General features: G+C 42.4%; 1 protein-coding gene across 2 annotated transcripts in view; it reads left to right on the top strand.

The window, feature by feature from the left end:
- The first annotated feature begins 741 nt into the window (after positions 1–741).
- LY75 (lymphocyte antigen 75) overlaps positions 742–12299 on the top strand; it is a 146104-nt gene continuing 134546 nt past the window's right edge. For both annotated transcript variants that reach the window (XM_023730435.1, XM_004375414.2), the window contains exons 1-2: positions 742–923; positions 7311–7682. In XM_023730435.1, coding sequence (XP_023586203.1) covers positions 830–923; positions 7311–7682 — 466 coding nt within the window. In that variant the 5' untranslated portion in view covers positions 742–829. The remainder of the gene's footprint in view (positions 924–7310; positions 7683–12299) is intronic.

Here is a 12299-nt window from a genome sequence, read left to right as displayed (position 1 = left end):
ATTTGAATGAAGGTATTGGCAAAGAATATTGACTATTTCATGGGCTCCCAGAAGAAGGAACAAATCTGTCTTGGAAGAATTAGGCAGAATGCTCCTTAGAAGTGAGGATGGCGAGACTTCATCTCACTTACTGTGGACACGTTATCAGGAGGGAGCAATCCCTGGAGAAGGACATTATGCTTGGTAGAGGGTCAGTGAAAAAGAGGAAGACCCTCAACGAGAAGGATTGACACAGGGGTTCAAACATAGAAACCACTGCGAGGATGGCGCTGGATCCCATTTCATTCTGTTGGCTATAGGGTCGCTATGAGCCAAAACCAACTCCATGGCACGTAACAACAATAATAAGCCGCCACACGACGGTGTGCATTCCCCTAACCCGTAGGAAAGGACGTGGTTGCCTTCCCAACTGAACCTTGGCAGGGGACAAGGTCTTAAATTGACTAAACCCATCCTCCAGGGCGATGTCAAGTCCCACCAAGTGCCACGTCTCCCAAACTTTGTTGATGAAGAGGCCGGGGTCACGGCCTCTCATGCCAGGAGCCTGCGCGGCGCACAGCGCGCACTCTCGGTGCGCACTTCCCGCCTCTACGGGGACTCCGGGCCCCGCAGGTGCTCAGCGCTCTCTAGGCGTCCGGTTCCCCCTTCGCTGGGAACTTCCCACCCGCCCAAAGAAGACGCAGATCTGATTGGGCCGGGGAATTGGGGCGTGGCCGGGGCGCCCTAGGAGGCCCCAGGCAAAGGCGCTGGCGGGCTAGCTAGACGCAGCGGGAGGAGTGGGTGCTGCGTTTCCCCGAGGACCGGGTCGGATCGTTTAGGCCAGTTCAGGATGGGGACGCGCTGGGCGACTCCCCGCTGCGCAGTGGGGTTCCTCGTGCTGCTCCTCCGGTGCTTCGCGCGTGCGGAGCCCTCTGGCACCACAGGTAACTGCGGGCTTGTCCGCCCGACCTCCGGTCCCTCGGCGCTGACTCCGACTCTCCCAGATCGGCCAATTTTCCGAGGCCTGGGTTGGGGGTGTGCTCCGGGGTCAGGTCACCATGTGCTTTTCACGGGGATCTGGATTCGGAAAGTAAGCTGAAGGGGAGATCTGGCGGAGATGGCGCTCCACTGCCCTCGGGGATCCGGGATCGGGAGAAGGGTGCAGTCGGGCGTGAGTGGGCAGGGCCTTTCTCGTGCTGGAGGGACTGGAGTCCAAGGTAGAGGAGACTAACAGTCTTTTCTGAGCGGCTCCCCCACCCCTTCATCGTCGTCTGTCCTCTAAACTGTTGCTCCTCTGGAGTATGGGGCGCCCCATTATTCCCTACGCCCCCCTCCCGCTCATTTTCTCCCCTCCTTCGCCCCTGTGTCAGAGGTACACAGCACCAAGGATGAATAATAATCTCCCGATCTTACCGCGCCCACGATGCACTTTAGAAAGGAAGTCTGGTTAAGCAATCTCCGAAAGTGACAATGAGCATAACTTTGCTATGATGTCCTCACCCACCCACCAGCTAGAGCAGGGACCTTTCCTGCTCATTCGTTTATGAGTTCCAAACGACCACCCGAAGCTGAAGGCCCCAGGCTGAAGCGCCGGTCGCTTGCCTGCGACCTCCTGCCTGTCACTGCGGAAGCAGGACCAGGAACAGATGCCCTTGTCTGATGCTCAGGGTAGTGCCAGCCTCACCATCCCCTTTGGCAGCAATTGAGAGTTTACTTTTACTTTCTCTTTTTGCCTTGGCTAAAGGTATGCTGAGGACTTTGTTTCTTGGTCGGACTGCATAACGAGTAATGAATGGGTCGTCCCCACCCACCGCTTATGTCATCTGTATGAGGAAGTGCAATATGGGCAAGAGAGGGTTTTTTTTGTTTTTGTTTTCATTTTTAAAATTTTTATTTATTTTGTTGTTTTTGTTGAGAATATACACAGCAAAACACACGTCCAGTCAACAGTTTCTACATATACCAATTAGTGACATTGATTACATTCTTTGAGTTGTGCAGCCATTCTCACCTTCCTTTTCTGAGTTGTTCCTCCCTATTAAAGTAAATTCACTGCCGTCTAAGGTTCCTATCTAATCTTCCAAGTTGCTGTTGTCAATTTGATCCCATAGACAGTTCTTAAGAGAGCATAATGCTCAAGACAGACTTATTTACTAGTTAAGCTAAATTATTGTTTGGTTTTAAGAAGACTTCAGGGGATTTTTTTTTTAAATTGTGATTTAGGTGAAAGTTTACAGAGCAAATTAGTTTCTCATTAAAGAGTTAATACACAAATGGTTTTGTGACATTGGTTGCCAACCCTGCGATGTGTCAACACTCTCCCTTTCTCCACTGCAGGTTCCCTATTTTCATTGGTCCAGTTTTCCTGTCCCTTCCTGCCTTCTTGTCTTTGCTTTTCAGCCCGTGTGTCCATTAGTCTCATATACATGACTGAACTATGAAGCACGTCATTCATGTGTGTTATTTTTGGCTCTATAGACCTATCTAATCTTTGGCTGAAGGGTGAACCTCAGGAGAGGCTTCAGTACTGAGTTAAAAGGGTGTCTGGGGGCCATACACTTGGATTTCTCCATTCTCTGTCAGACCAGCAAGCCTGGTCTTTTGTGTGTGTGTGTGAATTTGAATTTTGTTCTACCTTTTTCTTCCACTCTGTCCTGGACCCTCTATTCAGGGGATATTTTTGGTTTAAGGTTTAAAAATTATCTCAGGGCAATAGTTTCATGGGTTCATCCAACTTTCATGGCTCCAGGAAATTTGGAGTCTATGAAAATTTGAAATGCTGTTCTGCATTTTCCCCCTTTTGATCAGGATTCTTCTATAGCAACTTTGATTAAAATGTTTAGTAATGGTAGCTGGGCACCATCCAGTTCTTCTGGTCTCATGGCAAAGGAGGCAGTTGTTCATGGAGGTAATTAGCCACAAATTCCATATCCTCCTCTTATTCCTGACTCTCCTTCTTCCTCTGTTGCTCCAGGTGAATAGAGACCAATTGTTGTGCCTTGGATGGCTGCTTGCAAGCTTTTAAGACCCCAGGCACTATGCAACGAACAGAAGCACTAAACATGTTATTAGGCAAATTAACTGGGATGTCCCATGAAACCATGACCCTAAAACTCCAAATCAAGAAACTAAATTCCATGAGGATTTTGGTTGTACATAAGCAGCCTCAGCGGCTACTCTTTGTTGTTGTTGTTGTAAATATGTCTATCACACAGTCAGGAGAGTTTTTGAAAAATATTGCTAACTTGCATGTGACTCTTATTTTCACTGTAACTAATCTAAGTTATGATCTGATTTAGACTTTCTTCAGAGAGTGAAGGGAAGAGGTTTCTCAGAGTGTGAGTGGCATTACCCCATCTACTTCAAGGACCATTTAATGGATCCTGCTTTGAATCGCACTTTGCCATTCTTCTTTGACACTCTATGTTAGGAACTACCAAAAAGTCTATTAATAATGCAGTCCTTTATTGCTGTGAGAATTCTATGCCGTCTACCCCACAACTCCCCAAGGAAAATTTCTCTGCCACAACAAAGTAAAAATATGCTAGCCTTTCAATCACTAACCTCTTTGACTCCTTCTGTATTTATTTTAGTCCACTTTTGTGTCCCCTTTATTTTTGCAATCTCTGCAATCCTTGTCCCATTCACTCGGTTTAATTCCTTTCTCCCTGCGCTACTTTCCTGCAGGTATTTATTTTCCTATATCCTTTCCCACCGTTGGCAGCTCTGGTCAGCCTTCTCTCACCCTGAGACCAGACTTGTGGCCTTATTAGGGGATGCATCAGGATTTTGAAACCCCAGCCATTTTGGTCGCTTGTTTGGCAGTGTGTCAGCTTCCTAATGCTGGTGATGGCGTGGAAGCAGCTAGGCTTGTGCGAGTGGGCTCCATTGCCCGCTTGCTGAAGGAGAACCTCTGTGTCCTTGGGGAGATGCCAATTGCTTAATTTACCTTTTTACCTCCTTCTTGGAGAGCTAACAGCTTGAAGTAAACCAGTCCTTCAGGGACTCCTGAAGAGTCCCTCCAGCCTACGCCACCCAATCTGTAATCCATAACTTTCTGACTCCTACTCGACTGCCATGGACCCAACCGCCACTTCAGGACCTGTTTTTCAACCAGCAAACGCCAACATCTGATTCTCTCCTACTGCACCCATCCCCTCTGCACGCACAGTAGAGACTCCACAAAATGCCTACAGTGTGAGCTGTGGAAATTCCCCTGAAACTATAAATGCTGTGATCTTCATTCTCTTGCCTTCCCAAACCATTTCACTCTCCATTTATCTGCGGCTTATAAAATGTCAATACCCAGCTTCTTTTTGGAAGGTGCAAAACTGTTTGGCTTACTACTTATCAGAAAAGGGTTATGTAGTGATCAGACAATCAGAAAACACCAAGAGAGAGAGTTTTCCTTTGATGGATGTGGAAGTACTAAAAATTCACTTTCAATTTATGCTAACACTATTTAGCCATTTCGTCTCAAACACCATTGGAGTGTTAATATAAAATGAAGCATATAAAAAGTGCTATTGGGGTGATGAAGCTTTTTTATTATTATTTTTTTAAATCAACCTCTGCCTTTTAAATTTGCCCCCATATTGTATTTGAAGATAACAGTTAAAATTGCATTTAGGACCATCATGAGGCTGTAAAGTGAACAAGGTGTGATATAAGTCTATCAATAATGTTTTATAAATTGCTCTGTAATCGCCTTTTCAAAGTGTAATACATTTCTAAAACATTTTCTATATCATATAACCGATTTTCTAGATAAGGAGTTATTTTCACACTTCCTTGGTCCTTCTTCCCTCTCTTCTACCTGTCATCCCAAAAGGATCACAGGACTCAGGCGGAGTGAACGGTTCCTGCTGAGAGTGAAGAAGGAGATGAGAAAACATCATGAAACTGAACAGCACTCTCTCTAGCTGGTGTATTATGTGTGAATGCTTCTATATCATATATGAAGGCTAATGACAAGTTTCCCTAAAGCATATCAGTAATTAATACTCGTGCTAAGTGACCACTATAGGTGTTAAACGTTGGTCTCGCATACATGTTTAGACTGAGGGCGAGTATCTACCTTTAGAGATTTTGCAATTCAGTAATTGTTCCTCGGTGCTACTCCATATGTCTCCTATAGTCTTTCAGAGTTTATAAGAGGTTGTTATGTCCATGGGTGTCCCAGAAGTAAAACATGTGTAGTAAATGGGAAAAGGTAATTTTTTTTTTAATCTTCCAAAGAGTATTTATAAAGCAGCACTGTCACCTAAGTGCACATGTCTGATACAAAGATTAGAATGACCTGAAATGGCAGTAGCATGACATACTAAGGTTATGGACATCTGATCAAGAACAATATGCAACGAACTCAGCAAAGACTAGTAAAATCTTCAAGGCTAGGGAAGCTGTTATCTTATAGAAGCATAGGATGTTAGCTCTAAAAATGGCTTTAGGTATTTCCTGTTCCACTGCTTTCATCTTACATTTGAAGAAACGAAGGCCCTGGAGAGGTTAGTGACCTACCATAGTCTCCCAGCTGACTGGTGGCAGATGTGAGTCTTCACTCTGGGACCCCTAACTCCTTATTCCCTGCTCTTTCCACTATACTGAGAACTGCAGATAATCCACTGGATTCTGTGAAGGCAACTTGAAAACTCTGGAACTCCAAACTACAAAGGGAAGCAAAGCTTGTAGCTTTCCAAGTTCACCTGTTTGGGGTGAAGGGACACAGAACAGAGTGCCCAGAGAGAGGCCAGTGAGAGAACAGGGCCGGAGAGAGGAAGGTTCCTTCAATGGTGTCTGCCACCCGTTCTCCTGTAGGAGGAGACTTTTTTTTTTCCTGTTGTAATTCCTGATACCTTGGAACACAAGATTTATTTTGGAGAGGTGGGAGATAATAGTTTGGGAAAGAGGTAGATTAAGGACGTGAATGGCTGTTGAATATGTGAGAGAAGGGCGTTAGACAAAGTGTGAGTGGTACTCTCGTAAGATAGTACATTTTTTTTTCTGTTGATTAGCCTCTCAACCTGTGTTTGTCATGTAAGAAATGGCAGAAACGATGTCAAAGAGGAAAGAGTGAGGGATTGAAGCTACTATGGCAAACATATCTAGTTGCAACCATATGCAATATTTTAAAATACAGATTTGAAAGCAGAAATAACTTTAAGCTTTAAAGGATTTTTGTTGTTGTTGTTGTTCTTGTTGTTTCTGTTGTTGCTGCGGCTGTTATTTAAAGCAAAACCAAAATTGTGTCAGGAGTCCAAACGGCAATTGGGTTTAATTTTATCCTTATTATTTACATGGTGAAATTCCCCTCAAGTCCTCATTCCCCAGTATAAGAATGTTGAACTCTAAAGCCCATGAGCCATGACTGGAAAAGGCATTTGGTGTTGGTAAAACCAGTGACTGTGAAACTGACATCAAAATGAAAGTGCCTTTTTAGGACCAAAATTTTACAGGTCGTTCTGCTTAGCTCTTTGGTTCATTGACAATGGTGGTTTAAGCTTGTCGACAATATTCCAGCTTCATTCTCATCCACATGTTCTATGCTATAATTATTTAAAATTTTTTTTTTGTATAAGAACTGACCAAATTGTTCAACTGTTGTCTATTTTAAGGAGTTCCAGGGTGGTGCACACTGGTAAGCACTCGACTATTAGCTGAAAGGCTGGTGGTTTGAACCCACTCAGAGGCCCCTCAAAAGCAAATTCTCCTGCCTTGCTACACTAACTTCCCTTGAGGCAGAGGAGGAGCACAGAGGCCTGGCTACATGCTTCACCCAGGGGCAGAGAACCAAACATGCCTTCATCACGTCATACTTTATCCTGCCACAGTAGCAAAAGTGTGAGCAAGTCAGAATTGTGGTCACAAATAGGCTCAGCTTATTTTTCATTGACTGCAGACCACCTGTCTAAGGAATATGAAAACTAAGGAGCTTCTCTCATGGAATTAGAGTAACAAATACACATACTGTTCTAAGTGCTTTATATGCATTATCTCACTTAATCTTCATAGCAACTGTAAGAAGTAGGTACTGTTATTTTTCATATTTTACAAATAGAGGAAACTGAGGCACAGAGAGGCCAAATAACTTGGCCTTGTCACATGGTTAAGAAGTAGCAGAGGCAAAATTTGAACCAGACGGTCCAGTTCTGGAGCCTCTGTCCCCAGGCCACTACTGTCCTCCTACCTTTGTGTAGTACCTGGCAGTTTATAAAGAACTGAGATTAGGAACAGGCCAGTGGCACTCGTACTTTCCTCAGAAAGCAAGGACCAAGGCACATTGATCATATAATTCACATCCTGAAATATCTTCCTTGACTGTCTTCACCCAGGTAATGACCCATTCACCATCGTCAATGCAGACACGGGCAAGTGCATCAAGCCACTGAATGACTGGATAGTAGCAAAGGACTGTCAGGAAACGGAGGACATGTTATGGAAGTGGGTATCCCGGCACCGGCTCTTTCATTTACAATCCCAGATGTGCCTTGGCCTAGATATTGCCAAACCTGTGGATTCCTTGAGAATGTTTAGCTGTGACTCCAGTGCCATGCTGTGGTGGAAGTGTGAGCACAAGTTTCTGTATGGTGCTGCACAGTACAGGCTGACTCTGAAGGATGGACATGCAATAGCAAGTACAAATTCATCTGATGTCTGGATAAAAGGAGGCACAGAGGAGAGCCTTTGTGAGCAGCCTTACCATGGTAAGTATTCGAGAGGAACTAACTTATTTGCTGTTGTGCTTATTAAATGTGGCATTGAGCAAGCACAGTTGAGTAAAAAATAAAGGTATACTCTGGTAAGGGAAGTGAGCTAGCGTTCAGCTCCAGTCACTGTGCAGTTACTTTGAGCTCCATTCTTATCACATCCTTGTGAGGTCGGTAATATTTGCTGCCTTTTTACAGGTAAGGCTAGGGAGGTTAAGTGCCTTGCCAGAGGTCACACAGCCATTTTGTGGTAAAACTGGAATTTGAAATCTACGTGATGCTCAAGCCTGTGTACTTCCTGTGGTTCCATTCTGAACTTGAGGAAAGAAAGCATTAGACTAGCAGGAACTCCTTCGTACAGGGTAAAAGTCGAATACTCTAATAAAGTAGAGCTTATTCTAAGTTAAAAAAAAAAAGAAGAAGAAAGAAAGAAAAAGAAAAAATATGCGTATTTTTTCTTGCCTACACATTTTTTAAAAATTTTATTGTGGTAAAATACGTGTAACAAATCATTTGCTATTGTAACCATTTTAAGTGTACAATTCAGTGACATGAATTACATTCACCTTGTTGTGCAACCATCACCACTATCCATTTCCAAAAGTTTTTCATCACCCCAAACAGAAACTTAGTACCCCTTAGGCAATAACTCTCCATCTTCCCCCAGCCTAGTAACCACAGGTAAACTTTGGTCTCTATGCATTTGACTGTTCTAGGTATTTCATATAAGTGGGATTATATATTTGTCCTTTTGTATCTGACATATTTCACTCAGCATAATGCTTTCAAGGTTGATCCATGTCATGGTATGTATCAGAACTTCATTTCTTTTTAGACCTGAATGATAGTTCATTGTATGGCTGTGCCACATTTTGTTTACTCATGTATCTGTTGATGGACACTTGGGTTGTTTCTACCTTTTGGCTATTGTAAATAGGGCTGCAGTGAACACTGGTATACATGTATCCTTGCCTACAGATTTTGACATCATGGAAAAATTTTAATAGCCTCGTGTTGGTGTACTTATTTATTTTTATTTTTGGCATGATGATCACACTTTGATGTTTGTATTTGTGATTCAGCATTTTAAGAGTGGACTTCTTAGTTATGTCGAAAAATAAGTATATGAATATTGCCTTGGGGGCACAGATCATGAACTTTGCTCTTAGTATCAGGATTGGATTGCAGTAAATTTCTAAGTTTGAAAAGAATGGGAAGATTTCTTTCTTAAACCACTAAATGTGACTAGCTATAACCAAACAAATATTTTTCATTATGTTGCTCTAAATTACATCAAATGTTGATACATATCATTTATTATCTAAGTCTTTATTTTCTCACCCTTGCCCTTCTTCAGAAATTTACACAGCTTTAAAGAGGTTTTTCTTTTCTCTCAAAGTTTATTTAAGCTAAATTTGGCCTCAGGCTCAAGATGGCAGCTTTTCCCCCATCCTTTGCATTACCTGCATGAGTTTCTCTTGGGGAAACTTCTTTCCAGTTCCCAGAGAAGATACAGCTACTAATGAGAATGTCAGGTTCTACTGTTATGAGGAAATATTAGGGAATTAGAGATGGGGTTTTCCTTTTGTTCAGTCCCTTGCCCTTGAGGAGTTGAACAGTTCTGTTTCTGCTAGTCAGCTTCCTCCTAAACTTAAAAAGCAATTGTCTTTTGGATATCACTTAAATGGTAAGTTTAAATTTTGTGCTACGAAAGCCTTTCTCTAACTTGGCAGCTAAGGGAAGACATGGGACCAAACTGAGAACAAAATGCTTTTTGAACTGAATTTAACTTGTTTCATTCGTTTTCTTCAGGGATCAGAAAGGGAAATTTTCTTAGCAAGGCTCTTTTGTTCTCCTGCCCCCCTATTCTTCTGAGGGGCATAGTTGTAATCTTCTCAAAACTCCCTCAGTCTCCCAAGTGTCTACATTTCAGTATAACTGGTTGTTTTCTTTTTTATATTATGTGTCTTATTTTATGCATTTATCATGTTCTTCTGAGACGGGGTCCATGGGCTTCACATGGCTGCCAAAGCGACCAACAGCGCAAAAAAAGGTTAAGAACGCGCCATCCCAGAGAGAGTTAAACAGTACCGCCAGCAACAGCTCACAGCATGAAGTGTTTCCTTACCTTGCCAAATACAATATTTAGAACAGTAAATTCAGAAAAGGTACACATAGTTCTGATGAGTCAAGACATACCTCAGGTTTTAAATTTCTCAGAAGCCAGGGCCATACCTGCCTCCTGTCTTCTATTCTTCTCTGGGTGACTGCTACCATCCAAGCTGTCCAGGTCAGAAATCTACAAGTCACCTAAAATTTTCCTGCTTTCTTCCTCTTCTGCTACTCAAATTTGATCGAATATTAAGTCCTGTCAGTTCTGCTTTTTTTTTTTTTTTTTACTTATGTACGACCCTTTCTGTGTATTCCCACAGTTGTCTTAGAGTTTGTATGGACTTTCACTGGGATGGCTTCCTATTGGTGTCCTTCCACTCTCCCTCTTTTCTAGCTGTATAGCGATAAGATACCTAAGTCCCAACAAAGTGAAGTCCAGTGTTACTCAGCTTGCTATAAGTGAGCTAGTTCTCAAAACCAGAATTCTTTCCCCCACATATAGCCTCTTTACTTCTCCCTTGGCTTTTGCACTATGAAAGTTTTTACTTCTAATATAAAAACACTTATTTATCACTGTGTCCTGGGTTAGCCCCTCCTCCCCCATACACCCATCCTGTGTGAATTGTGTTCATCTCAGAGAAAACTTAAGTTGTATCAATTTTATGAGTGAAGGGATTTGACTAGCATCCAGATACACATTTATATCATTAAGATATTTTGACCTCACTAGCACTCTTCAGGAGTCCCTGGGTGGTACAAATGATTAACACACTTGGCTGCTAACTTAAAGGTTGGCAGTTCAAGTCCACCCAGACGTGTTTCAAAAGAAAGCCCTGGCAATCCACTTCTGAAAGATCAGCCATTGAAAAATCAGTAGGAGCACAGTTCTACTCTGACACTCATGTGGTTGCCATGAGTCAGAATCAATTTGATAGCAACTGGTTTAATATTCTTCAAATTTTGGATGTTTGGCAAATTATGCAGAGGAGACAGACTTTTAGTGGAGGGACAACTGTAGAGCTATCTGGACTTTTGGGCAACTCTTAGAAGTCTAGTAACCTGTTTGTTAATCACTGAAGCTATTTTGTCTCATGTTATCAAAGAAATTCATTTGCTAGTTTTCCACGTAAGCTACTCCTCACAAAAAAACAGGCATACTTGTTACGGAATAAAAAACTGTTGTTTTAAGGCTGCTATTGATATAAATCGGCACATTCAGAGAAGATTATTCTCAGGAAAGCTTTGTCTTGCTAGGGAACCCTGGAATTTTCGGGGTTCAGCAACAGCGAAGAATGTATGGGAATAAAACTCTTAGTGGATAGTTAGCATAATTGAGTTGCCATTGTTGTGGGTATTAGATGTTTATCATTCTTCAGAGCGTATTGTGAATGGGAGAGCTTTTAATTGAAGCCCAGCTTTGAACTATGAAACGTGACTTGAAGGCAGAGAAGGCAGCCACTGGTGTCACAAGTTGTCCTTGTATGTCCAGGACTCTAATCAGAGAGCCGATTTTTACCCATCACTTACAGCTGAATGACTGGACTTTTTATTTAACTTCTCTGCAAAAATGGGGATTTCACAAGCAAGTTAATACTTGTCCTATTGACCTCATAGGCTTAAGGTAAGGAGTAAATGAAGAAATGCATATGAACGCACTTGGTATTACAGAAATGGAAAGTTTTAGAAAAAAACTTACAGTTCCGCAAGGAGTAGTCATTGTGCTCAGGGACTGTCCTTTTTATTGCTGTCATATGGGAAGAGAAATTGGTCATGAGCTATTGGGAGGTTTTGGTGTGATTAAAAACAGAACATAGTTAATAAAGACGATCCTTATAAAATGTAAGGTCAACATACTCTTTTACAGTAGCACTTCGTTAAAAGCCATTTATGGTAAAACAAAACCAGTGTTCCTTACAAGATTGTGTACAAATAAAAGCACTAGGTTATTCTTACCTTTTGCTGCACTGCTGTTTAATACATTCAAAACTGCTAAGTTTCACACTTCAGTTAAATGAACACTTGAAAATAGTAGAGAAGGTAGAATCAAATACTGTCTTAAACATACTTTTAAGCAGGGCTTCAAACCAGTTCTGCCCAATTCAATCATAGCTGACGAAGTGAAACCTGAATGAACCCGAATTTTTAAAATGTGGGTGAAGTGGAACAATAAGCGGAATGGGAAAAATTATGGGTTGAAGCCCTGCTAGAAACTTAATCTTCCTCTTAGAAAACAAGGGCAGCATGCGTGTTGCATACCAACCAAATCTCTTGAACAGCAGAGTTGGAAACAGCAGTGTCCTGCTTAAAGATGCCGGCCTACTGCTCCGCTTTGAATGTCCGCGCCACTTTGCACGTGTGTTGCTCTCCTCAGTCCTGGCAATAATCTACTCTCCTGCATCAGGCTCCTCAAAGGGCTCACTACACCTCTTCCAAGTCTTCCATTCCAGGGCCTCGAGCTGTAATTTTTCCTGTTCCACTTCACCCAGATTTAAAAAATTCAAG

Source organism: Trichechus manatus, unplaced genomic scaffold (genome assembly GCF_000243295.1).
Source record: "Trichechus manatus latirostris isolate Lorelei unplaced genomic scaffold, TriManLat1.0 scaffold00036, whole genome shotgun sequence".
Taxonomy (NCBI): Eukaryota; Metazoa; Chordata; class Mammalia; order Sirenia; family Trichechidae; genus Trichechus; species Trichechus manatus.
This window is presented reverse-complemented; position numbering and strand designations above follow the sequence as displayed.